Source organism: Osmerus eperlanus, chromosome 10 (assembly GCF_963692335.1).
Source record: "Osmerus eperlanus chromosome 10, fOsmEpe2.1, whole genome shotgun sequence".
Taxonomy (NCBI): Eukaryota; Metazoa; Chordata; class Actinopteri; order Osmeriformes; family Osmeridae; genus Osmerus; species Osmerus eperlanus.
The window spans coordinates 7,604,479-7,631,011 of NC_085027.1; the positions used below are offsets into that span (position 1 = coordinate 7,604,479).

General features: G+C 46.3%; 2 protein-coding genes across 3 annotated transcripts in view; both read left to right on the top strand.

Annotated features, from left to right (window-relative positions):
• The first annotated feature begins 4,155 nt into the window (after positions 1-4,155).
• On the top strand, positions 4,156-14,086 carry cdh5 (cadherin 5). Its single transcript, XM_062470595.1, has 12 exons — positions 4,156-4,663; positions 6,981-7,193; positions 7,440-7,731; positions 7,919-8,035; positions 8,174-8,341; positions 8,498-8,679; positions 8,931-9,181; positions 9,418-9,551; positions 9,695-9,804; positions 9,974-10,076; positions 10,830-11,075; positions 12,181-14,086. Exons 2-12 carry the CDS (start codon positions 6,981-6,983, stop codon positions 12,663-12,665), a joined length of 2,301 nt encoding a protein of 766 aa, XP_062326579.1. The 5' UTR covers positions 4,156-4,663; the 3' UTR covers positions 12,666-14,086.
• A 4,294-nt stretch (positions 14,087-18,380) lies between these two features.
• bean1 (brain expressed, associated with NEDD4, 1) overlaps positions 18,381-26,533 on the top strand; it is a 12,093-nt gene continuing 3,940 nt past the window's right edge. The window contains exons 1-2 of one of the 2 annotated variants that reach the window (XM_062470596.1): positions 18,381-18,435; positions 20,028-20,159. In XM_062470596.1, the coding sequence (XP_062326580.1) occupies positions 20,135-20,159 (25 nt within the window). In that variant the 5' untranslated portion in view covers positions 18,381-18,435; positions 20,028-20,134. The remainder of the gene's footprint in view (positions 18,436-20,027; positions 20,160-26,533) is intronic. The other variant, XM_062470598.1, reaches the window with a different exon arrangement.

Sequence of the window (26,533 nt, forward strand, 5' to 3'; positions counted from 1 at the left end):
CCATGCGACTGACTAGAGTGGGCGAGCTCTCGTGCTGTTAGTGTGTTAGTCTGTCACCCTCTGTGTGGACAGAGGTGGCAGACCAGACAGCAGCCTGAAGACATGTCTCTATTTAGAAAAACTCTCATCCAAAATCCCTGGGCTGGAGGGGCCCACCAGAGCATTCCATCACCCAAGCTCGTGCCATTCATTGAACAGCGCTCCTGTTTCTTGAGGAAACAAACAACAACTTTGCAGCAGTCTGCTCAGGAAGGGGGGAGGGGGAATGGGGAAGAGGGGGCTGATGTCTCCAAATCTGACAGAAATAATTTTCCAGTTATCAGTTGTGGGATTTTGCCTCCATAATAACAAGCTTAAAAACCTTTTTTTTGATGGGTCTTGTGTCTGATCCGCAGCCCATGGAGATCAGAGCAGAGTCCAGCCTGCTCAATCACTGGCAGACACACACACCAGCTGCCACCATGACACAAATAAAGCTGATCACTCACTTGGCCTCTACATTAGACGGAGGCTCTGTCAAATGAGTGTTTGTCTTTCAAACTGTGTGTGTGTGTGTCAGAAAGAGAGGGGGAATGGATGTAAGTCTTCCCACCCATGGACAATTCAGAAGTCCAGCCAGTGGAGGAATGTGCTGGTGTGTTGGCTTTGTCACACTTCCACCTATTGAAACAGTAGCAGCTTCCCTCTCTGGAGGTCTGACCCTCAACTTCCTGCTGAGGAAATGAAAATCCCAGGGACGGATCACAGCTGGCCATCATCGTGTGTGTGTGTCATGTATGTGTGTGTGTGTCATGTATGTGTGTGTGTCATGTACTGTGTATGTGTGTGTGTGTGTGTGTGTGTGTGTGTGTGTGTGTGTGTGTGTGTGTGTGTGTGTGTGTGTGTGTGTGTCTTGAAAGAATTTGAAAGCACCCTAAGCAGGTTCCAAGACCAACAGTCAAACTAACACTTGATCCACTGCCGCAGATTCTACGGTACACCAGTCAAATGAAACATTGATGTTCATTCTTTCCAAAGAGAGCCCCAAGGCTCATTGGTCTGGGTGCAATAGTCGGTCCTTTAAGTGTACCGTAGTGTAATCAGTGTTTAGAGAGCTAATCTGCATGTCTGATGAAAGGAGAGGAGCCTCCTCGACAGGTGGTTCAACTACCGGACAGCGGCTTGTACTGCTCACACACACACATACACACGCATGCACACACATACGCACACACTCACACAGGAGGAAGGAAGCGAGGGAGGCCTGAAACCCCCTGATTAGGGATTGTCCAGAAGAGATTACGCTGGGCCCGGGCTCTCCTGGAGGGAGAACAGCACATCACACCCCAGCACCACTGGCTCCTGGGGAAGTTGACGTCAAGAGTCAAAGATAGCTGATGACACATTACTACCAAGCTGAATCACAACCTACATCATAACCTGGAGACACACCTAACACTACTACACCTCTAAACACTGGAAACCATCTTCCTTTTGGAAACAATATCTCCCAAATCGCATTGTATACAGAAGATTATAATAATATGATCCAGATCCACACATCTCAGCTATTTCTCAGTGAAGTAATGGAAGAGGGAGAGATTTGAGGTGTTTTGATGGGAGGTTCAAACGATTAGGGTGTTCTGATTGGAGAAGAAGGAGATCGTAACGGATTGGTGTAAATCACCATTTCATTTGTCATTAATGTGTTTGTTTCATACACAAGGCCTGAGTTGATGATGAGAAAAGCTGGTGGAGTGCACCTGAACAATAGATAAATGGAGTTTGAACATGGAGTTTCTGTACTGCAAGGAGAAGAATGCTGTGAAATATTGCAATTCTTACTAAAAGCTGTTTCAATATCATGTGGTTTCCTGGTTTCTTATGGAAAGCTGTTTTTTCTGCACGAAACACCTAGTGCTGTGATCTTCCCTCATTTGTGTGCTTGTTATTGGAGACAGTATGAAGGGCAGAATGCGGGCCTATGATGAAACCCTGAGCCAATCTGAGAGACCGGGAGGGAATATATTCTGGGTATTAACGGTTCCAACATGTGAGTCTAAGGAAGACAACATGAAAGCTTTGCCCGTGTCTGTTTTATCAAATAACTAAGTGGCTTCTTTTTTTTTTTTTTTTTTTTTTCGCCAGAAATTGCTGCCGGTGCTTTCAGCTTCACAGCTGCAGTGTGAGAAAACCACTCTTGTCACACGTTTGGTCCCAGTGCTGAAGTCTGTAATGTTGAGTTTTTATATTAGTCAGTGATTTAAATACACCAGCACAATGGATGGTTATAATGTGTTTCATCCAAGCATCTGCTGTGAGTCTCACCTGAGAGCTGACAACGAGCTGATAACAAGCTGATAATGAGCCGTCTGAGATGAACGAGGAGTGACATTGGTAAAAAGCCCCGGCTGACGTGGGCCCATTGGTGCTGTGTAGAGGCAGTCAGCCTGCTCTGCGATTCAGTCAGCCTGCTCTGCGATTCAGTGTGATCTCCACAGACAGCACCTTCACAAGTGGGGCTCAGGTCATTGATGTGGTGTAACCTCTGCCTCACCACACAGATGAGTTTACAGGCTGATGAAAGAGGGGGCAATCGTTCACTTCGGTGAAATCTGGAGGGAAGGGCGATACGTTGGATATTGGGGTATGTGCGTGTGGGTGGGGGAATGTAAAAATCACCCTTCGCAAATATCATTGCTGTCTAATCCTTTTTTAGGCGGTCGTTTCCTTGGGTGTGTGAGTGTGTGTCAGTGTGTGGTGCATAGTGTGAGTGCGTGCGTGTCTGTGCATGAGTGTGTGTACAGTGTGCATCTCTAAGCAAGTGAGAGAGAAAATAGAGGATGGGTGTGTACGCTCCCCCCCCCCCACCCCCCACTCCCATCTTACCCCAGCTAACTGCCCTGGGGCAGAATGGCACATTTCTTTTGAGATCAGTCAGTTGGGTTCTTGTACGCTGTAGCTCAAGGTTCTCTCAGAGGAGCCCAGACAGGGCTGCTCAGACACAGCTAACCAAGCATGACAGGGACCCTGCTATTTTTAAAGAGCCATCAGCTCCCCTCACTAAGGAGCCATCATCAGGCACCAGGGGAAGGGCCGGGTCGGACTCAGATCACTCAGGATTGGCAGGTTACATTACTACAAAACTGAAAGGTGATGCTCTACATAAAACCTTTGTAATAATTCTGTTGTAGGACTCTCTGATAAATTGTTCCATATGTGCCCTTTGCATGATGGGAAGAACCAGGTGGGGTTCCAAACAAACCTATTTGGTTCCAGAGTGTTATTCTTATGCTACAACAGATTTGTTTATGTCTGGGATGTAAAGTAGGGGGAGAAAATGCAATACATTCCAGGTCACAAAAAACATAGACCTCACTGGAGATCATGCCAGTGGAGACATACTGCAGGATAAAGGTTGAGTTTGAGTTAACGACAGAAACAAATTCAAACAAGAAAATCCTTATGACCAATGAACTTTTGCTGAAATGCCTTTATTGTCATCTCTCTTTCTCTTTCTCTTCCTTTCTCTCTATGTCTCTCTCTCTCTCTCTCTCTCTCTCTCTCTCTCTCTCTCTCTGGCTCTCTCTCTCATTCCTCAGTGGTATTAATAGGACTGTTCTGTCTGAGAGGCTTGACTTCTCTTTAAATCCAATCTCAATAAACTGATATACAGCGAGGGGAAGTGGCATAGGGAGGGGGGGGGGGGGTGCAGACCAGGGGCTCTGATCAAAACATACTTCCAAACTACAGTTCCAATTCCTCCTCCAATGACAAATAATAGCAGATATACACTAATGGTGGAAGGGTGGTGGTGTGGGGGCAGTGGAGAAAGCCCCTCTCATCTTCATCTCACTTACCGGCTTAGGGCAGATCTGAGTCAGATACCCCCCCTCCACACACATCCAACCCTCTCCCATCCTCCGGGATTAACTCCTTTAACCTGTTTATCATAATCTTCATCCCAGAGGTATGAATAATGAATCTGTCTGCTTTCTCTCTTTCTCTCAGTGTTTTCACTGTGCTCACCAAGGACGTGGATGCGAGAGCAGGAGATGTTCGAATGCCTTGCTCATGGTAGTCCCTCCTCTCCCCTCACATTAACTCTCTCTCTCATTCTCTCCGCCTGCCTGACTTGCTAACATGTGGTTTCTGCCTTCGCACACACTCCCCCACCCACTTCAGTGTAGTCGTACCTTGCCATGATGCACGCTCTCCTTCCTCTCGTCCCCAGCTCTCCCCCCTCCTCACCCCTGGGTTCCTCCAGCTGTGCCTAGATAGAGCCTGCTGGCCTCTCCTCTCTGATCTCTGGTCCCCTCTCTCTCTGCCACACAGGAGCTGCATGGAAGGACACCACAGAAGAAAAGGAACTGGACAATAGCAGGAAGTGGCTACGGTGGCGTAACCAGGGAAAAGGGCTGAACTCTGCTACTGGGACGTCCTGAGAACAGCACCCCTCAGGGACCACAGCAGTCAGCAGCGTGCCTGGAGAAGGACACAACACACACCAGGGGAAAGACAGACAGCACAGCTGTGTGTACGGCTCTCAGATACGGCTCCTTCTCTCTGTGTCTCAATCCTCCACTGTGGGATCTAACCCCTGGACTGAGACACATCTCATTCTGGACTTACTATCCTGACTGAACAGCTGGATAAGCTCAAGTTGAAACTTTTCCCATTTTTGGTAAGTGTTTTTATTTCCTTACCGAACTATGATTTAAATTGTTGGGTGTACAGTAGGGAACATAAATGACCTCCAACTATAATGTACAGACTAACTGTGTGATTTAGTTATGCAGTTAGTTAAATTGAATACAATTAAACAATGCAGAAGAACCTGAATCTGTGACCGACACAGTGCAGAGATAACGCCACACAGCTCTCAGAACAGGGCAGATTCTTAGCGAGGACATGATCCCCACAAGCCTTCTGTGTTAGTTCCGTTTTACTCTAATACCCTGGGCTCAGAAGGAGAAAAGAAACCAGCCGACTCAGTGAACTCCTCCATCTGCCCGTGGACTTACATGTGTTACTTTGAGTCGTAGGCTACACAATCTGATCTACACAATCTGACCTACCCACCACCTCTCTCGGACTAATAGTACCGTACACAACACACTAAACACTCACACTGTGCTGAATACTGTCGTCATGTAGTAGTTGTTTTTTGTTGTATTGTGTCAAGATATACAAAACAGTGAAGATTAAAGGATTATTAATTTTTTTGGTGAAATGTAAAAAAAATAACTACCTATAACCACCTATAACAGCATCACCTCAAAATTCAAACTGTGGTGTGTTTTTGTGTGTGTGTGTGTGTGTGTCAGTTCCGAGATGGCTCATCAGTAACAGACGGTATTTCCTAGACTAGTGACAGGCAGACAGATTGTTGAAGGCTGCTCTGTGATTAAACCTAAATTTAATCTGAACCGTGTAAACACACAAATGATCTCTATCTTGATCTCTCTCTCTCCTTCTCTCTCTCTCTATGACTCTTTTTATCTCTCTCTCTTTCTCTTGCTTACACATACACAAACACACACACATGCACACACACTGAAATGTGTAATAGCATCACAATCTCAAGGTTTAATATTTTATTTTTGTATATTACCATAACATTTCTATAAGGAACTAATAGCTAACTAGGAACTAATAGTTGACTCTTTCTATCTTTCTTTCTATCTTTCTCTTGGAGGTTTTTATGACTGAAAGTAGGTTGAGACATTACATTCATCTGTGTGTTCATGACGAAGAGACATCACCAGACTCACATTTTTGGATGTAAGACACCTGCCTCAGTGTAAGAGCAGCTGGCTAACTATCTAATTTGTCAAGTACTGGGGCTTTTCACACACACACACATACTCACACAAACAGTGAAGGATACAGAGAAGAGGGAGTCAAGAGAGAGAGAAGAGCAAGGAAAGGGAGGGTATGAGCAGAATGGCAGGAAGGGTGTGAGTCCTTACTATGGTGATGACCCATCATTAGCAATGTGGACGTATTTCCCAGAGGGCATTGTGTTTACACTTCCTGTGCCTGATGAAAGGTGTCACGTCATTGCTGGGAAAACACACCAGGCCAAAACGGAAGAAAGGGGGAACGTTTAAGAAATTCATTTTTTATTAAAAAAAATATCAAAAGGGGAAAATCGGGTGAAAAACTATTTTCATTACCAAAACACACAAAGGCTAAGGACACGAGTGTCCTTAAATATTCATGATTGTAAAATGATCATGAGCAATAAGATTTTTCTTTGTTGCCTCTGGAACTACCAGCCAACCTTTCTCTTATTCATCTAAACAAAAATAAAAACAGGACGTATGTTAATTAACAAAATTGAAAGAAAACAGGAAAACTACCATGCCATTGGCATGTGAAAGAGTTACTGATTGGTTCCCTCTGTGCAGTATATCACTGGTCACCGTGACAATAACAGAATGTGTGTAAAGGTCAGGTTAGGCCAGGCATGGTGGTCATTTGATTGGAGTATTTTTAGATGTCTTATTTTATATAAGAATATGAGATTAAGATCTTTGGGAATACTTGCCAACCCTAATCCACCTGATCTCCATATCTTCCACTAATGGCCGGCAACAATAGGAGAAGCATAATCCAGATAAAGCATGTTATCGAGGATGGTGGTGTTTCTTCATCTCACACCCATTACTCCCATGTGCCTACAACAATGTGGGTTTTCCGTGATGCCCACAATTATCCTGGGAAGGACATTTTTTGGAGTTAGAAACACAACCAGTGAGTTACAAAAATGATTAAACTGTAAACTTACTGATTGCTGATCACTGTTCTTCCAAGACTTTAGAGTTTGACTGCTTATTTCTTCATCTTCAAGTGATTATTTCTCAGCATTCAAGTGACTGTTTCTCAGCATTCGGGTGACTGTTTCCTTACCTTTGAGTGACCGCTTCTTATCCTCCGGACGACTGTTTCTCTTCCTCCACGTGTCCTATACTGTCGTCTAATCCTGTGTTCCGCAGATGATGAGGCAGCAAGCTGCCCGTGGGATGAGCGCACCAGGGCTGAGCATGGCTCTCCTGGCCCTGCTCTCCTTCTTCATCGCCAGCATGGCTGAGCTGAGGGGCGGCAAGCCAGCAGGCCCCGTTCTGCAACGCCACAAGAGAGAGTGGCTGTGGAACTCGCTCTACGTGGAGGAGGAGCGGCCGGCTCCTGTGCCGTACAAGATAGGACAGGTATGAGAAGATGTCGCCGTCTCTGTCTCCTCTCACATGGATGTATGCTCATCAGCAGAGGAATTCTGGGACAGGCAAACAAATATATTATACCGCTAGAATATATTGCTTCTATGGCAAATTCTGCAGTGTTAGCCGTGCCGTCGTTTGATCACTGTGATTAGAGATTCCCTCCTTGTTGTACTCATCAGTCGTTGTACTCATCAATTTTCTCATCATTTCTCTCTGTTATTCTTCCACCTCCAGTTGAGGTCCACCAAGGTGAATGAGAGGACACACTATGAGATAGTAGGGGAGGGGGTGGTGGGTCATAACCCACCCATCTTCATGGTGAATGAGAATGGGGACCTGTTCGTTACCAGCCAGCTGGACCGCGAACAGAAGAGCAAGTACCTCCTTCGGGCCAAGCTGCTTGATGACCGCAGCAACCTGGTGGAGCGAGAAGAGGACTTTGTGGTCTTGGTCACAGACATTAACGACAACGATCCTGTCTTCCCGCCATCGTTCAATGCATCCATCAGAGAGAGGTCACATAAAGGTAACTGAAATCATCGACATGTATACCTGACTCGTACACCTGTACAGTGGTCTGGCTAAGAACTTCCTCCTGGTGCAGACACATTCCAAAATGTCCCTCTTTGCATGTCAATCTGATTGTGATGGACACACACACATGTACACACACACACTGAGGTGAAATCCATCTACGTACATGTGCTCTGTAGGAACTAAAGTCATAACAGCCAGTGCCACTGATGCAGATGACCCAACAACGGCCAACGCAGCGCTGCGTTACACCTTGCTCCAAGGAGGGGACGTCTTTGACATCGACAGCTCCACAGGTAACAACACTGCACACCCACTCCTTAACCATTTCAGCAACCACTATTAAGATCTGTCCACTTCAGTCGCCTGTGCTGCACTGGCCCAAGGTTAAGGTTGGGTTAAGGATGACCACAATGATATCCTGCCCGTCCCAGGTCTGATAACGACCAAGTTCGAGCCCCTGGACCGTGAGCATCGCAGCCTGTACGTCCTGGTTGTCCAGGCTCAGGACACGTGGGGGAAAAAGCAGGGGGGCACGGCGACCACGTCTGTCTCTATCACCCTGACCGACATCAATGACAACATGGCATCCTTTACCAGAAGTAAGAACCCACCTTTACCAAGGAATGGTTCAATTATTATTTGTTATTTTTTTCCTGAGAACAAAATAAATAGCAGTGAATAAAAGCAATCAACAAACTAAATCAGCTCAGTAGTTTGAAGCCATCCAAACTTATCTTCACTTCCCGTCTCCCCAGAATCGTACGAGTTTAAAGTTCCTGAGAACCAGAAGCTGGATGTGAAGCTCGGCACCCTGGAGCTGGAGGACAGAGATGAGCTGCATAACAAAGACCCCATCTTCACCATTGCCGCTCCGCTCAATATCAAGTTTGACTTGGAGCGCAGTCCAAAGAAAGATGGCAACCTCATGCTGAAACAGGTACCATATTAACCACTAAGTGCTTGAGGGTGGTGTTTTTGGGACATGCATCAGTCCTCCTCACTTGCCCTTTTATGATCCTCATGTGATCCATAGGTCCTCATAGCTGAGCACCTCTCAAAAACACTGCTTAACATCTTTTAGATGAGTATCAGTTGAGTATCACTGTAGTCACTATGCACCAAAAAACATCTCCCAGAAGAGTAAGTCTCGGCTATCTAACCACTGGCTCATGGATTGATGTATTTCAGCCACTGGACTACGAGACCCAGAGCAGCTACACGTTCTCTGTGGATGTGCGAGAGACCAACCTCCAGGAACCAGCAGACAACAAGAACTTGGCGGTGACCAAAGCACAGGTCGTCATCCAGGTTCTGGATGTGGACGAGCCCCCCCTCTTCACTAGAGACATCTACACCTTCTCCGTGAAGGAGGAGACCATGGTCACTAACATAGGAGTGGTCAAAGCCAGAGACCCTGACCGTGTTAACAAAACCATAAGGTACACACTGACTATCTACCCAAGATTATTATAGCACTCCTATCTACACAAGCCCCTGCGGTAAACCTTCATTACCTTGATTTGTATAACCAACTGCAATCAAACCAGTGGATCAGATCAAATAAAAAACTAAAAGTACTTTCAAATACTGTATCTAATACCGCTGTTACTGATGGTCCGGGTGTGATCCTCTAGTGTCCCGAGTGTGAATGTGACATGATCTCTGTGTTGTGAAGGTACTCCATCGAGGAAATAGACTGTCCAGTGGGAATCAACCCCATCACAGGACAGCTGTCTACACAAAGGAAGCTGGACCGTGAGCTAAAGGCTACCTACATGATTCAGGTCAAAGCCCAGGAGGAGCCCCAAGGTGGGACTGACACCTACATCTTCATCTGTTAAAGTCCTATTGAGTAACATCGATGTGTAGACAAACCAAACCTTTACAAATATAGAAAGAGAGTAGCGCAACTGAAAATGTATTTTAACGAAGAGTGATGGTTTGCCTTTTAGGACTGGCCTCTTTTGTGAAGGTGAACTTGCTCGTGATAGACATCAATGACAACGAGCCCGAGCTTTCTGCCGAAGATGTGTTCGTTTGTGAGAACGACATGAAGAACACGGTGAGGGGGCCATGTTCTTACAATCTCTCGCTTTGTCACCACACTGCCTAAGATTTCCTGAAGTGCCAGACTATGTCTATTCACTACCATGACGACAGCCACCTACAACAATGTTATGAAGCTAACTTTGTTCCCCCCCCCCCCCCCTCTCTCTACATTTATTGAGCAGGTTATTGGGACAATTCGAGCCACAGACAAGGATGAACAAACAGCCACATTCAGCTTCTCACTGATGGAGCCCAGCTCCAACTTTTCAGTAATTGACAACAAGGGTGAGGCAACCTACTTTCGTACATAACTCTCCATATCATACCAAGAAAAGAGAAGAGGGCAAACCAGTACAAGACGCTGGTGTACTGGGTGGGTTCCGAGGTCACAGAGTGGCTCAGGATAGTGTCTCTCGACACGGAACACTCAGCCAGTGCGCCACTCAGCTCTAAACCAATCAGACATCTGAGTAGCTCCTCACCTAGTAGGTCGGAAACCAGGACAGCGACAAATGGCGGGAAAGTATGTGAAATATTCATGCCGTACAAGCTCTTTAAAACCGACCATGGGCCCTTTTCTGCATATCTGGCGAGAGCTGGGGGGTGACCTGGCTCGGTTAAGCGAAGCTGTGTAATGAGCTGAATTCAGATTCCAGCCTGTTAAGTTGAGACAGGAACATGGCTCTCTTTAGGAGATGTGTGCATTATTACACACTGCCCTACAGGGGAATGTCATAAAGGAACGGAAGAAACACACTTAAGAAATCAGTGGGATGTGGATGTCGTGTTCATGTGACACATCTTCAAGAGGTACATCTTAAAGATGTAATTTCCAATCATTCCATATAAGGGGAGACATTCATGAGCGAGGTCTCTTAGTGTGTTCTGTCACATCCTATTCTTTCACTATTGTAACCTGCCAAATGCGATTCTCAGGATTCTCGTCATGCCTTAAGAATGTTCTTTGAGGTTCGTGGGGCAGGAAAAGTGTCGGGCCAAAGTAAGATCCCCTGACCGCCATTGTTGTTTCTCTTTCAGATAACACTGCCAACATCCTGCTAAAACACGGCAGCTTCAGTGTGGACGACCCCAGGGATTACATCCTTGAGATTGGGATTAATGATGGAGGGAGACCGGCAAAGAGCAGTGTCACTTCTCTGCCAATAAGAGTGTGTCGCTGTGACAGGAACAGGATCCACACCCAGTGTAAAGCTGCCCATCTCAAGATGGGCGTCAGCACGCCAGCTCTAATCGCCATCCTTCTCTGCATTCTCACCATCCTCGGTCAGTCCAGCAGTGTTAGCCTGGGACACTTAGTCTGGGTTAGTGTAGCCTGTGTTAGCCAAAGTCCCATAGCCTGTGTCAGTTAGCCCAGATCCCTTGACCCAGTTCAGTTTGGTCTGGGTTAGCCCATGTCACATAGCCAGGGTCAGTTAGCATCGACCTGGTTTTAGTTAGTGTATATTTAAGTTATACTGTACTGTGGGTGAAGACAGGGGGTATTATTGAGCTAATGGTAAAGTTATATCAGTGATTCTTATCGGGTCTCCAATGACAACAGACGGCATATTTCTGTCCTGTTTACAGACCAGGTTGTGTTTGTGAGAACCTTTATCTTCCACAGTGTTGATTGTATGAATAATGCACAAGTATGTAAATAACAACAGGAATAGAAGCCATTGAGCTGAATATTCACTTTGATGCGTTCTCACGGTTGCTTTCTGAGGGAGAAGGCCTTATTTGTCATATTAGATGAGCCTTGTGCCACAGATGTTAAGTGAAAAGCTGGTGAGTTGGAGCAAGGAGCTCCGGAAGCTCCGGCAGCAGTTGCTAAGCAAAGCAGATGTGTGGGAAAAACAGGAGCAGAACAGAGGATCAGATACACTGGGCTCCTTGTCAAGTACATAGAACAAAGTGGAAATGAACTTTTCAATTCTGGGACTTGTTATCATGAGGTTCCCAGAGCAGCTCACACCAGATCCATTCAACCACAGAAGTTTCTCACAGACAGATCTCATTTGCCTCATGAAAGAAATGCTATCTTCTCTTGTGGCGCTTATTAAAAACCCAGAGTGTGTCCCAGACCTAGATGCTGTCCTTCCTCTCGGTAAATCTCCTGAAGCTCCTCTGGAACTTCAGGAGCTTTTGGAACTGTTGAGGATAAAACTTCAAGATATGCCTATCTGACTGTTTGTCTCCCATCTCTCTTTCTTCCTCTGCCTCTTTTGATCTTCCCCCCTCTCCTTCTCCCCCCTTCTCTCTTCTTTATCTCCCTTTCCTTCTCTATTCCCTCCTCACTTTATCCCCCCTCTTTCCATCCCTACCACTATACCATACTACACACTATACTGTACTTCTCCCTCTTCCTCCCTCCCTCTCCCCCCTGCAGTCATAGTGATCCTGTTTGTCCTGAGGAAGCGCTACCAGAAGGAGGCATTGGTGAGCATGGGGAAGAATGCAGAGATCCACGAGCAGCTAGTGACCTACGACGAGGAGGGCGGCGGGGAGATGGACACCAACGGCTATGACGTGTCAATCTTGACCTCGGCCCGCCATGACGGCAGCATGATGTGCCAGGGCCCCTCCCTCTACGCCATGGTCCAGCGGCCCCCCGCTTGCAAGGGCGACATGGCGGTGATGATTGAGGTGAAGAAGGACGAGGCGGACCATGACCGGGATGGCATCCCCTATGACACGCTGCACATCTACGGCTATGAAGGCCCAGAGTCCCTGGCCGGGAGCCTCAGCTCACTGGACAACTCCTCCACCAGCTCCAACCTGGACTATGATTTCCTCCAGGACTGGGGTCCACGCTTCAGACCCCTGGCCGAGCTGTATGGGGTGGATGGGCCAGACACATACAGCCCCTATTGATAATCCTAACACAGACCCCGACCCTGACCCCTGAAGCCTGAACCATGACACCCACTCTACTCTTGTTGATGCCAACACTGAGCGAAAGAACCAACAGGCTAAAAACCCAGTGGCCTACTCCCTCTCTCTCTCTTCCTCTCCCAGTCTATCTCTCACTCTCTCAATCCATCCCTTACTCTTTCCATCCCTCCCACCTTTTCTAATACTTACTTTCTTGTTGCTGTTGAACAAGCCGTTTTCTTTTTTGTTCTCTCTGCATACAGTCAGTCCTCTACTTATATCATCTTTGACACTTGCCTTGAACTTAAAGCCTGTACATTTTATAACTTTGATATCTTTTTATTACAAAGTGTTTGTTGAGGGAAAAAAAATATGACATTTTTCAAGACAAATCAACCATGAAACAATGTCTTGCGGACAGAACGGAGCTATGATACAGAACAGTCACAAGGCATCAAAGACAACAGTTGTAATATTTGAATCACAGCAATGAGGGATTTTAATTGATGACTGTATCATTTAAAATGGTATCTGGTTCATCCTCGCGCATAGAAGGAGGGACATTTAAAAAAACTGGGTGTTGTTCTTTTTTCTTTGGGTTGACTGAACCACTATAATGTGAACCATAAGTAATTAATGAGTCAGTGAGCGAGTCAAGTTGTTTCGAATCACCCTCACAAAAATGACTCCAGGCTGTCAACAGTAGCAGTGCCCAGGGACACAGTAGCAGGAAGCACTGATTACCAAGCTGACAGAATAAAACTCTAGCCCGAGTTTATTTGATTGGACTCCCCAGCCTATTGTCGATCTTTCAACCCTGAGTCTTTCAGGCCCGGTGGTTCACACATCTCAGCCAACTCAGGAAACGACTAGAAGAAGAGTAGAACACAGAGGACAATGGTGGGCTCTGAACAGCTTTAACCTGTTGTTCTTTCAACCTTCCATCTTCCTTTCTGTGGAGCAGGGTTTCAGAATTTGACGTTGTGTTTTCGATCACACATCCTAGGTTTTTTAGTTGGGTATTAAGTTGCCATTTAGCTGTTGACATCACTGTCCTGCTACAGTGACGCAGTAGGGAGAGGTTTACACCCAAAATGTTATTGTATCTCTTGATTTGATTTCTGAAATGTTTTTTCTTCTTTTTTAGTTTTGTTTGGTCAGTTTGTGTGTTTTTTTTTTGTTTTTTTTCCCCATTTTGTTTCAGTTAAACCCCACTGCCAGCTGGGTACCCCATTTATAACAATGGATACAATACATGGAAGCCATGTTGGCAGTATGCTGTTGGGATATAGCTCTCTGTCCAGCCCTCTCACCCGCCCTTCGAAATCACCTAAACACAACTCTGGAATGAGCTTCCTGTGATAGAGGAAGTCAGCTTCCTGTCTGCTTATCTATTAAGTAAAGCAACACATTGCAGTTCACATCCTGTTTTCCTGGTCTGAGGAAAACCTTGGGAGAGGGACACAACAGATGCAGAACAATGTCCTGGCCTTTTAACCATCAGGCCTCATTTCGGTTGTCTCATTCACTGTTGACCACTGGCAAAGATCTGGACAGTCTTCCCTCGAACCCAATCTACTCTCAACTGTATCCCATTCCACCCTCACTCTTTATCCCATTCCACCCTCACTCTTTATCCCATTCCACCCTCACTCTGTATCCCATTCCACCCTCACTCTGTATCCCATTCCACCCTCACTCTGTATCCCATTCCACCCTCACTCTTTATCCCATTCCACCCTCACCCTTATCCAGACTATCTTTATCCCGTTTATCCTCATCTTCTAAAGTAGCAGTATATACTATAAAAAGATCTTATGTCATATTTGTATTGTGTTCCACCACAGTACTTTTTGGGAATAATGGTTAAATTGTGTGGTAATGGTGCTTTGTAGTGTATGTCAGCATGTGTTGAAAACATTTTGGATTTCAAAGGAGATTGCATCAAGACAATGTCCTGTGATCTTGAGATGTGTTGTAATAGTCTGGACACTGTACATACTGGACTGGAGCCATGTGCCTCGGAGCTGGCCTCACTATCCTCAGGCCTGTGGCTCAGTACTGGTTCACTCTGCTGTCTGAACCCTTTCTATAACTAAATGGTTGTGTAGCAGAGAAGAGCTAGTACAAGAGTACAAGTGTTGTGTTTGGGTTTATGTACTGTGTGAGTTTTGTGTGAATGGAAAAGCCTACATACTGTACACACCTGTTGGTACCAGTACAGGACACATTAGAACAGATTGAGAAACACAATGCATTTCCTTTTTGTGTATATATACTTTAAATGAGCTAAATGATGTGCCTTGAATTTATATATGGTTTGTATTATGTAAAACAACTGCTTTTCTTACTTAATAGTTTTGTATATGTTGAATAAACGGAGCACAGAGACGATGGTTATGACAGATCCTCTATGGGGAAACTAACATGTCAAATGTTACTTATTGAGACGGGTGTACAGCGTGTGGGAAATGACCGGAAGGATCATGGAAAGCTTCTACGTTGATAGTCAACCGACAAGAGGCCTTCCCTCCTCTCAGCTGCTCTTGAACTCTAACCCTCAACCTTAAACCCTTGCCCTATCACCTAATTTTCAACTCAACTACACACTGTTGTTTTTGTCAACAAGGCATGGGACATGGGACCAACTGGATCATTTAAAATACATGATTATTGAATAGTGTCAGATGGCTGGTGTAGTTACACCAAATGAACACTAGATGACAGTGTTGCTTTAAATGTTACTATCACCTAGTATGTATTATATGAATAACCAAAATGTATGCTTACCAAATAGTATGTATGAAACTCACAAATAGAAAACTGCTCTGACCTGTTACTGAGCAATACAAACAATATTTAGTTTTTAAACCTGCATGTTATGATTCGCAAAAGTAAATACTTACAAATATAAACCTAACAGCAGAGTCATGGCCATCATGGGAACAATGATGAGACCTTTCTTCAGGATGGAAATACACAACAAACCAGACAGTGATAAACACTCTCTTTTCCTGGTCCCTACATACTGGTCTTCTCTGTCTGCCCTTCACTCTGTAAACAAACACAAACAAACACAATCAGACACAGTCAAACACTCACACATAAACACAAAGCACAGGAATCTCCCTATTGACAAGCATATGGTGCTAGGCCCTGCTTTGACCAGCATTAGAAAACACACACACATGCTCAGACATATGTTTGAAAATATTTTCCTCCTCTCCTCTCCCTGCCCCTTCTCTCATCTCTTCTGCCCTGTGGATCTTACACACCTCCCACACACCTGACCAGGAATCGATCCTTGCTGATCTCTACAGGGGAGATTGGATGCAGTGACACAGCAAAATGACAACTGAAGGTCAGGCACCTTCCTTTGCTACTGCAACTGTTCTGACAAGGAAAAATAATTTACGTTTGAAAATCCTGAAAAGGGTCTATAACATGGAAAAAATGACTATTTGGTTTCTATGTAGCACTTGTTTTGTCAGCTGTATTGCACTCACTGTTGAATATCTATACATCACTGCCTTCCTACAGATCATTTTTGCATGACAATCCAACATCCTGGAATAACTTAGCTAGAAGGCTAAAGTGCATTTCAAAATTAGATATTGGGTAGTAGTGTTATATAAGACTATATCTGACTCCCTCTTCTCTGTATCCTTCACTCTCTCTCTCTCTCTCTCTCTCTCTCTCTCTCTCTCTCTCTCTCTCTCTCTCTCTCTCTCTCTCTCTCTCTCTCTCTCTTCTGTCCATATCCCAATCTCGTACATTCCTCTCTCTCCCCCTTTCATTTTTTTCACTCCCTCTTACTCTGTCCTCCTCTGCTCTCTCCTTCACTCTCCTTCACCCTAATCTTTTCCTCCGCTCTCTCCTCTCTGTATCGCACCCCCCCCTCCTCTTCCTGTGGCTCTGTTGCTCTCCTCTCACTCTCTTCCCCGCTCGACTCAGTATCTTCCAGCTCACTGCCCTCAGAGTACTCTCAGATGGCCTTCTGGTGTTCAGCCTCCTCTTCACTTAGACACACACACATACACCATTGGTCACTCAGTTCCACACTCAAGTTATAGGTTAAGTGGTGTGTGTGTGTGTGTTTCAACCTGACCTTCTCATGTTTTTCAACACATGCTCCACATCAGCATCAGGAGCTCAATAGGAAGGAGCAGTGGGGAGGGGGGGGGGGGGGCGGGACAGTGACATGGCTGGCAGCCGTGGAGGTGTCCCTCCCTGACCAGATGGCCTGTCCTTGGAGCCTCCAACGCCCCAGTCTTCAGCCAGTCCATCAGTCCAAGTTAATAGCACAACGGCTGAGAGGCAACGACAGTGAATGACGTTTCATTCTCTCCTCTCTCGGCTTCGTCTGTTAACATGACTCAGCAAGGCCTCTGCCAGTTCAGGGCTCATAACCAAGTCATACGATGGCGGAATTGCAGTAAAAACCCTTAATTTTTCCAGTAAACTCTCCAAGTCAGCTGTATAGAGAAAGTGGTCGGAAAGGACATCTCTCTTCTCAATGGTCACCATATGCAAAAACGTTGTCTTTGAATAGTACAGCCTAACCTCAGCTAACTGCCAAGCTGCCAATACTGACCAGGGAGTTTGCTGTATGACTACAGCAGGCTGGATGTTATTTTCTTCTCACAGCCCACAGTCCCTGGTTGAGGACAGAATATTGATCCTAACCGATTGACTGCCTTATGTATTGATTACAGTTCTGAGACAGGTCTCCCTCCCATAGCATCCACAACCACAACCACCCACACAACATCACCGTCTGTCAACATCCACCCATGCTGCCTATCAAGCTGCAATGATACAAAACATATTTCAGTCTTGCAGCTGACATGGAGTTCGACGCTTAAAGTCTTGAAGAGGGCACTAATACAACTGCTACTGCAAACCTGTGAAATGACACCATTGGAACGTCCACATCGCCCGTAGATGTCGCCAAACCCTTTCATCCATTCTGATCCATCTCATACACACGACACACCTATCATTAATCTTTGTTAGCGCTAAAGCCTGTAGCGTGGAAATGCCTGTTTATATTGCCTAGAATTATAGGCTATTCATCGGTGTTTTGTAAATATCATGCATGATTGTTCTTTAGAAAACGGTTTCGCTTTTAAGAGATTTTTTCTCCGTTGGATTCTCTGAGGGGAGACGCAACCCACGTGCCAACCCGTGCCGCTTCAGTAAACAAACCGCCGCGCTGTTGCCCAGAGTCACACAAATGCAACACAGTAACAGTGTATGTGCTACAGAGCAGACTCAGATCAAAGCACAAGAACGGCCAGTTTAACCCAAAAGGGTGTATTTCCACTGCCCCGACGGCAACTTGACTGTTGTCATGACCAAAAGCGCAGCGAAATGCAGATATCTGCCGACCCGCAGAGGGGAAAACATTTACCAGGAGACGGAGAAATGATTTTACAAGTGCCTTGATAGTAAATGTTAAATGCAATCTATAGAGCATCAGATTGTGACCACTCTAGGAACGTATCAGGCATAGTTTTAACGGGTTATTCTCTCGCTAATCTGTGGAGGTGGGCCGTGCCCCCAGTCGACTGCGCGTGTTTAGTCGGGATTTCACTGAGGTCAGGATCGGTTGATGCTGCGGACATATACGGCTACATCTTAGCATATTTAACAAGATGAACGAGTTGTTTTCGTTACTAATTGAGTTTCACCATCTCTCTTTTCGGCTCTCATAGCTATTTAAGGGACAGGGACGCCAGCCTAGCGTGGGATTTCATTTCTTCTGCGGGTACGTAGCCTAGGCTATAGTCTCTCTACCTCTCTCTCTCTCTATCTCTCTCCCGTAACAGTCTACTCCTCAATGTTGGTTACCAGTTGATGTTTGCTCCAATTCTGTTGTTGCATGTCGAGGAAAGAAACAAGTAGATTGCTGGACACATTAATTGTAGCCTATAGATTGTAAAATATCTTATGAGGAATATCTTTGTGAAAAATATACTTCTGTGGCCTGTAACAGGCCTTTGGGTAGAAAGTTAATACACTTTTAATTGATAGCCTACATGCTGCTACAATGATCACTAGATGATATGAGAGTTTGGTTCTCCTCTAAGGAATACCATAACTGACTTACGCAGGGGCAAATTGTGTTGTCACTGAGGGCTAGTCAAGATTGATGAGCGTGGTGAAGGCTCTCGGTCCAGGCTACAAATAGTATTGTGTTTTGGCTGTAGGCATGATTTATTTATTATGTATCCTTCATCTACACGAGGGACATCTTTGGAGACCAAAGATTCACAAAAGAGCTCTGTGACTGTGTGGTTTGTAGTTTTAGGTTATGTACTTGGTAGCTCACACCTGCCCAGGGCTCTGCATCTCTCTATATTCTGGACAAACGGTTCCCCTCCCTCAAATTCATGAGAGAGGAGAGGGAGAATTGGGAGTCAGGTGGCTGAGCGGTTAGGGAGTCGGGATAGTAATCTGAAGGTTACCGGTTCGAATCCCGGCTGTGCCAAATGACGTTGTGTCCTTGGGCAAGGCATTTCACCCTACTTGCCTCGGGGGGAATGTCCCTGTACTTACTGTAAGTCGCTCTGGATAAGAGCGTCTGCTAAATGACTAAATGTAAATGTAACTGAGAGGATGGCGGAGTTAGAGAGGACTCTACATTGGGGACAACACTACACTGTCATGTGCTCCGTCCTCTATGACGTGTCACCCTGAAAATGGAACAGAACTCCAGTGTTCTAACGTCTGTTATTGCTGTCGAACTGGCTCCCATGTCCCCCACTAGACAACTGATGCCAAGTCAGGACTTGTACAATGTGATCAATATCTATCTCTTTCTTTCTTTCTAGTCCAGATTATTCTTCTTCTTGCAGCTTCTCGGCACTTCCTGTACCTCTGTTGCCTCCACTTCCTCCTTCGCCAAATCCGCTCCGGCATTTGATGAAGCATAGCATCAAACAGAAAGCCATTGAACAACACAAAAACTGTTTATTAACATATTGAAGTTGAGCTCATTTATGTGCACCATTAAAATGTGACAGGCCTGATAGAAGTTATTGAGAAGATAAGAGAGAGTGTCAAGGTCAATGTGTCATTATTGATCAGTACGCTGTAGTCATGTACCGGAAAGACCTCTGAACACAGGCTGTGTTTGAATGTCCCCGTGACTGCTCACACACACACTCACACACACAAACACACACAAACACACACACACACACACTCACACACACAAACACACACACACCTCTGGGGCTTTATAAACAACTGAGGGGCTGTCACTCACATCACTCTTCTCCCTCATCTCATTTGCTTTCCTTTCCTCTGCTCGCCTCCTCTTCTCATCTCTCTCCCCCCCCCCCCCCCCCACTCCAGCAGCTGTGGACGTCGTCGCTCGGCTCGGCAGAGACATCCAGCTCAGCTTCTGATACTGTCTGGTTAACAGGTTGAGATGTTGCTGTAGGTACAGACAAAGGGAGTACATGCTAATGAAATTGATCTGCTCAGGTAAGACAAGACATCAACATTTTCTTGTTTACTGTGTTGTTTATTGTGTTGTTAAGAAGTTTTAAATTTGTTGGATTTTTTTCCCCTTTAAACAGTGAATGTGGTGTTCTTGAATGTGATGTTTCTACTGCTGTGTTGCCAGTTTTGACTGCTGTGTTTATGTAAGATATTTATAACTGATTCAAACAGCCAACCCTTTTTTAGCTTTATTCCAATAAATGGTATTGCATAAGTAACTGCCCACATATGAAATCAAAAGTACTGTAAAAGTTCTACAAAGGGGCATTGTGGACACCTCACAGATTCAACAGTGAAGGGGTTGTTGTTGGTAAACACAGCAATGTACCTGGGGGGTATTTCAGAAAGAAGGTTATGCAACATAACCGGTTAAGTAAACCCACCAGCTGATTCACAATGTTGCAGCAACCTACTGGAAATGTTGCTGCAACATTGTGAATCAGCTGGTGGGTTAACTTACCCGGTTATGTTGCATAACCTGCTTTCTGAAATACCCCCCTGGATGGCTAGGTGAGCCAGGTACTTTCTCCCCTGAGGCAGTCTAACCAGGTTTAGACCCTCTAATGAGAGCTATGAATGGAACAGAGGTGGAAACACTTCTGTGTCCTTCTGCTAACACAAAAAGACATCCTCAGCCTCAGGTGTAACCTGGCCATATCTGTCCCATCTCCATGGTGGATAACGGATCTTATTGGTTAAGTGGTGGAGCGAAGCAGCCCTAGTCTGAACAGCTTGCCCCCAGACACAGAGCTAGTTCTAACCCATATAAATGCAGTCTAAAATTTCTCGAAACTGTTTGCCAAAGCAGAACATTGTCACCCGTAACAAACACCGATGGAAACGGGTTATGGCAGTCGCGATGGAACCCGAGGGAGTACACATGGTCCCTGGCATTCTCCCCAGGCTCTGTCACAGATCAGAATGCTGCGTGCAGAGAGGCGTGGTCGCCAGCATCACCCCAGAGCTCAGACCTGTTGACCAAGGTCCCTTATACGAGCTCCTGTGTCTACCAACTGTGTCAGGCTCATGTTAAAAGGCTGCTGTTCAAATCTATAGCGGCTGAAGTCTGTGTAGAGGCTGTGTGCTCCGTTAGCTACAAAGGTGTCTCTGAGTATCACTAGGTTCACATAATCATACTCGGCCATGTCAGCCTCTCATCTATAATTCACCAGCCCTCCTTCTCCTCCACACCTGAAATGTCACCAGCACCCCAGGCTGTAGACAGCTTGTCATTTGACACACACACACACACACACAGAGAGAGACATAGACATTCACTCAGAAATCAACAGCATTAACTTTAGCAGTGTGCCACACAGCTGTGAATAGTGTGCATGGAGACCCAGTGTATATTATCTGCAACCCAGCTCTGCTGGACGAGTGGGGACGCTGCTTTGTGTTGTTGGCCGAGACAGCTGTCTCTGTGTGAGGAGCAGATAGCTGTGTGAGAGGCAGCTTGTTCTGTGTTAGAGGCAGCTAGCGAACTTAGAGGCAACTAACTGTATGAGAGGCAGTTAGCTGTGTTAGAGGCAGTTAGATGTGTGTGAGAGGAAGCTAGCTGTGTAAGAGGCAGATAACTGTGTGAGAGGCAGTTAGTTATGTAAGAGGCAGTTAGCTGTAGAAGAGGCAGTTAGCTATGTGAGAGGCAGCTATCTGTGTGTGAGAGACAGTTAACGAGCATCTCCCCTGTTGCCTCAGGACACATACCTTTCTGTCTCCCCATGCACGCCAAAGACAGATCTCGTTTAACAAATTCCATTCTTCTCCTATTCATGCTAATTATCAATCATGTGGTGCAATAAGTTGCTTCATTATGAGTATCCTATCCTTCATTATTTCAAAAATTCTGATGGATAGACTGATGTACAGTACTGATACACTGAGCTATTATACTGAAAAGGCTGGAGATGCTGGAGATCTTGCTTTCATATTAGTTGTTACCCTGTATACCCTGGTGTACTTTTGTAGTTTACCCTGGAGCGCCATAGAAGCTGGCCCATAGTAGAGGCTGGTCTGTGGGACTTCTCTGTAAAGATTGGTGTGTAGTAGAGGCTGGTGCCCCACCCTCAAAACCCCCTACCAGGAAAGCTGCTAAGCTTATTAATAATAGAGGCAGGAACGGTGAGAGGTCGGCTAATTGGCTGCTGTGTTTCCATGGTGTCACTTCTTTTCTCCTCACACTCCCCCCCCCCCCTCCAACACCTGGGCTCGTCCCTGGTGTTCACCCTCACCAGAAGGTAATCTTCCATGGGTTTACCCAAAACACCAAACACATTCCACTGTTCATGTCATGATTGTGGAGAGGTAATAGAGGTGGGAGAAGAGATCTCTGGTGTTTACTTTGTCAACACATGTTTCATTGGTAACTCACTATCACACCGTGCCATTATCCGCCATCACATTATCAAGTTTAACACATTACGATGAAAGCATCACATTGCTTAATAACTGTCAAAAAACGTAGCATTTTATATCAACACATCTGTAAGCACGTCACATAACCTGCCCGTGGTGAGTCTAGCTTTCCCTCCCTTTAAGCAGCTTTCAGCCCTACCACTGTCCTTGCATCTCTAGGCGTGATTGTTCTTCTCTGAGCAGATGAGATCCTGGGCCAGAATCCCACCTCGGGAGTGGCTCTGTTCCGGCCCAGTGCCCAGGATCCATCAGCAGCCCATTACCGGGATCCCTTCATCCCTCACACACAAACCCATATTTTTATGCGTTATGAAAATGTCAGAAAAATTCATATTTCAGTTCAGCCCCCCTTCCCCTGCCCACCCCCATATGACCATCTATATGCATATCAGGTGTGTGTGTACCCAGTAGGGGGTAGTGGGCGGGGGGTGCTTCAGTCTGTGTTTGTGTGTAGAGGGGGGGGGGGGGGGTTGTAGAAAGCCTGTGTGTGTATAGGGGGGTGATGTTTGTATCAAGGGGGGATGTGTGTAAAGAGGTGTGTAGAGAGAGATATGTGTAGAAAGGTGTGTGTGTGTGTACATGTGTGTGTGCGCCAGTGAGAAGCCATCCCAATGAGAGCCATTGCAGGAGGGCAGATCACAGCAGCAGATGTCGGGTGAATCTCATCCAGCCAACCTGGAGACAGAGAGCTGTTTGCTTAGCAATTAGCGACCAACGCTTTTTAATAGGATCTATTAATTGCCATGGCAAACTGCTGTGGAGCGGGGGGGGGGGGGGGGTGATGAAGGCAGGGGACAGGGAGGTAGATTGGAGAAGGGAGAATGACCTTGACAAGTCCCTTCGTTCAAATCAAGAAGATATGGTTGCATAACACAGAATGTGATGTGCTGTTTATTTGCGTCTGTTGCTTCCTATGTCTGTCAGATACAGCCTGCTCTAACAACCTGGTTTTAACAAACTGGTCGTCCAGACCTCAGATGACGTGTGGCAACATGCCCCCAGCATGCCATTTTCATGTAATGTTCTTCCTGGTTCTCAAGACTCCGGTACCCCCCCTCCTATTGAGGAACTGCCTCAGAGGTGAGGTTGCCGTGGCAGAGCTCAGTAGGGGGCCTGATCACACAAAAAAATTATTCATTCTGCCCTAAGGCTCTCAGCAAGCCAATCAACGCCACCTCTTCACAGGGAACAAACCAATCACAGCTCATTTCCGGCCTGCCATCAACAAGACCTCCAGGGGAAGTTCAGACATGTTTAATATCCGTATGGTTAGGTCCAGATGGGCAATCATCCCCAGCCCAGAGCAGCGGATCAGGGGCTCAGGCCTGGACTAGTAACTGATCTCTGGATGATGGTCTGTCCAGGCCAGTAAATCATCTCTCCATTATGATGTTGACAGGGGGATTTTCCACTCTGTCCTGCAGCCTTGCTGTCGTCCTGGCTGGAGCGAACGGTGTGTCCACATCACACTGCAGCCAGACAGAGCAGCAGAGGAGACCTGCTGCATCTCCAATGTGAGGCCTGGTGGTGGGTGTGCAGTAGGAGCTGGCTTTGGCATCGCCGGCTAGAAATAAACATCCGTGATGGTATGACATCATCTGTTGACCACAGCAAAGCAAGAGGCTGTCAGTGAAATATGGGACAGCAGCATAATAATGATAATCATAATGGGTGCTCCAGGAGGAGCTAGGCCCGCATGCAGACAGGCAGATTACAGGCTGGCTGACCCACTTGTTCTTCCCCAACACAGAGGGGGACCCACATCCACTCCCCTCCTTCATACAGGCACTGGTCCTGTTTCTAGTGCCACAGTAGAGTGCTGTAGAAGAGGAGTTAGTAGTAACCATGGGAACACTATTCAAGTAGGGTTCTCCTCTTTCCAAACCCCCCCCCCCCACTACTCCTTTCCCCATTTCTCTTCCTTGCCCCGCTCCTTCTCCATCTCTTCCCCCCTCCTCCCTTCTTCTCCCATCTTTCTCTCCACATTCTGCTCTTTTTTCCCCCAGTCCTCTTCCTCTCCGCCGCTCGGCCGCTTATTGGCCCTGACTGGCTAGTGGCGACCTCAGCCTCAGCTGCAGGATCAGACATGACGTTTGTTCAATATAGGAAGCTGCTTCACACACCGCGCCGGACGCTGTACAGGCAACACTCCCTTAGAAACAAGACTGACTTGTCTGAATGAGAGAGGAAGGACTGTTCTCTGTGCCTCTAATAGGGACAGACAGCTGCCACAGCAGCTCCCGTCCCCGGGACAGAGGGGTTGGTCCCAGGACTCCCTAACACTCCACTGAGCCATCGAATACAGGACAGGCTCAGGACATGCCAGAGTGGTTTGTATCTGAGATCGATTCCTGCTCGGCCAAGCACACTCTGACTTACATTAACAGAATGGATTGTGAGGAAGGCATTTATGTGTTTCCGTCGCAAGGCCTGTCTCTCTGTCCATCATTTTGAGAAAGAGAGAGAGAGATAGTGTGTAGCATTGGACAGTGAGCACCAGGGAAGGAATGTGGGCTAATTATTATGGTATATCTGTGGCAGCGATAAGTGGAATGACTCCTGTGGGAAAAAGAGAGAGAAGAAGGTGGGTGGGTGAATAGAATGAGACGCTGGAGAGCGTATTATTGCGGTATTGATAGGTTTTTGTAGCAGTGTTGATGTGGAGATGGACTCCAGAGGAAGGTGCTCTGTTCTGACAGAGGGAGACTGAGAAGCCACAAGCCAGTGCTGTCAGATCTAGCTCTGGAACACGGACATCATGATGACAACCACAGCACAAATTGAGAGGAGAGAGAGGTAGAGACCGGGGAGGGAGAGGGGGAGGTGAATCGAGGTGGAGAGAGGAGTGGTTACGAGACGTTAAAGAGAGGAGTGAGGAGACCAAAAAAGAAGAAAAAAAGATGAAGGGAAAAAGGCATGGGGAGACTGAGAAAGAGGAGACTGAGAGAAAGAAGATGAAGAGAGATGAAGAGAAAATGAGGAAAAGATGAAGAGACAGAGATGGAGAGAAAGAAAGAAAGAAAGAAAGAAAGAAAGGAGGAGGCTGAGCTCTGCAGAGGACAGGACTTAGACTGATGAAGGGTGCACTGTTGCGTAACCATGACGCCCTGGCCCTGCGGGATTCCAGGAGGCAGACAGAGGCTCCAGCTGCTCTTAGAAAGAGGTCCCCGCAAGGACAGGGCAAGGGTTAGGGCTAGGTCTGCAGTTAGGGCTAGGTTTGGGACAGGGCAGTGGCTAGGACCTGTGCTAGACGGGTTGAGGTTAGGTCCTACACGTGTGTGGGTGTGTTGTCCTACACGTGTGTGTGTGTGTATGTGTGTGTGAACCTTAAACAGCTGGGGGACCAGGGGCATGCATGCTTCACTGGTTGCAGCTCTGGACCAGATCCTCCAAGGGCTGCCAGATCCTCATGTGTGTGTGTGTGTGCGCGTGTGTGCATATGTTTGTGTGTGTATGGGTTGTTTGTTTTATGTAAGTTGTACTCCATTGAAAAAGAAAACCATGTGCAACCAGGTGTGGCTCAGTGACAAAGAGCAAAAAAATACTTTAAACTGTGTGTGTGTGTACTCTAGTATCAGCAGTATTTATATGAGTGGAGATTTAATGGATGTTTGCCCAGGCCTGTGATGTCTGTTCTGTGTTAAGTGTTAAGTGTGATATGCGGTGAGTATATTAAGTGTGGTGTTATGTTCCGTAAGAGTATAAATTGTGTGATATGCTTAATTTATACTTGTCTTGAATTAAACATATACATGGCTGTGCAATTTTCTCTTGGCACACCACCCACCACACTGTACCCCCCCTCCCCCAAACACTTAGGATTACAAAATAAACAGTAATTATCTTCAACCCAAATATGCTGTTTCCTCGATTATGAGTGGGAGGGTCCACTCCTGTGCTGAATGGTGACTGATTTGACTAATCATTTAGGCCACCGCCTC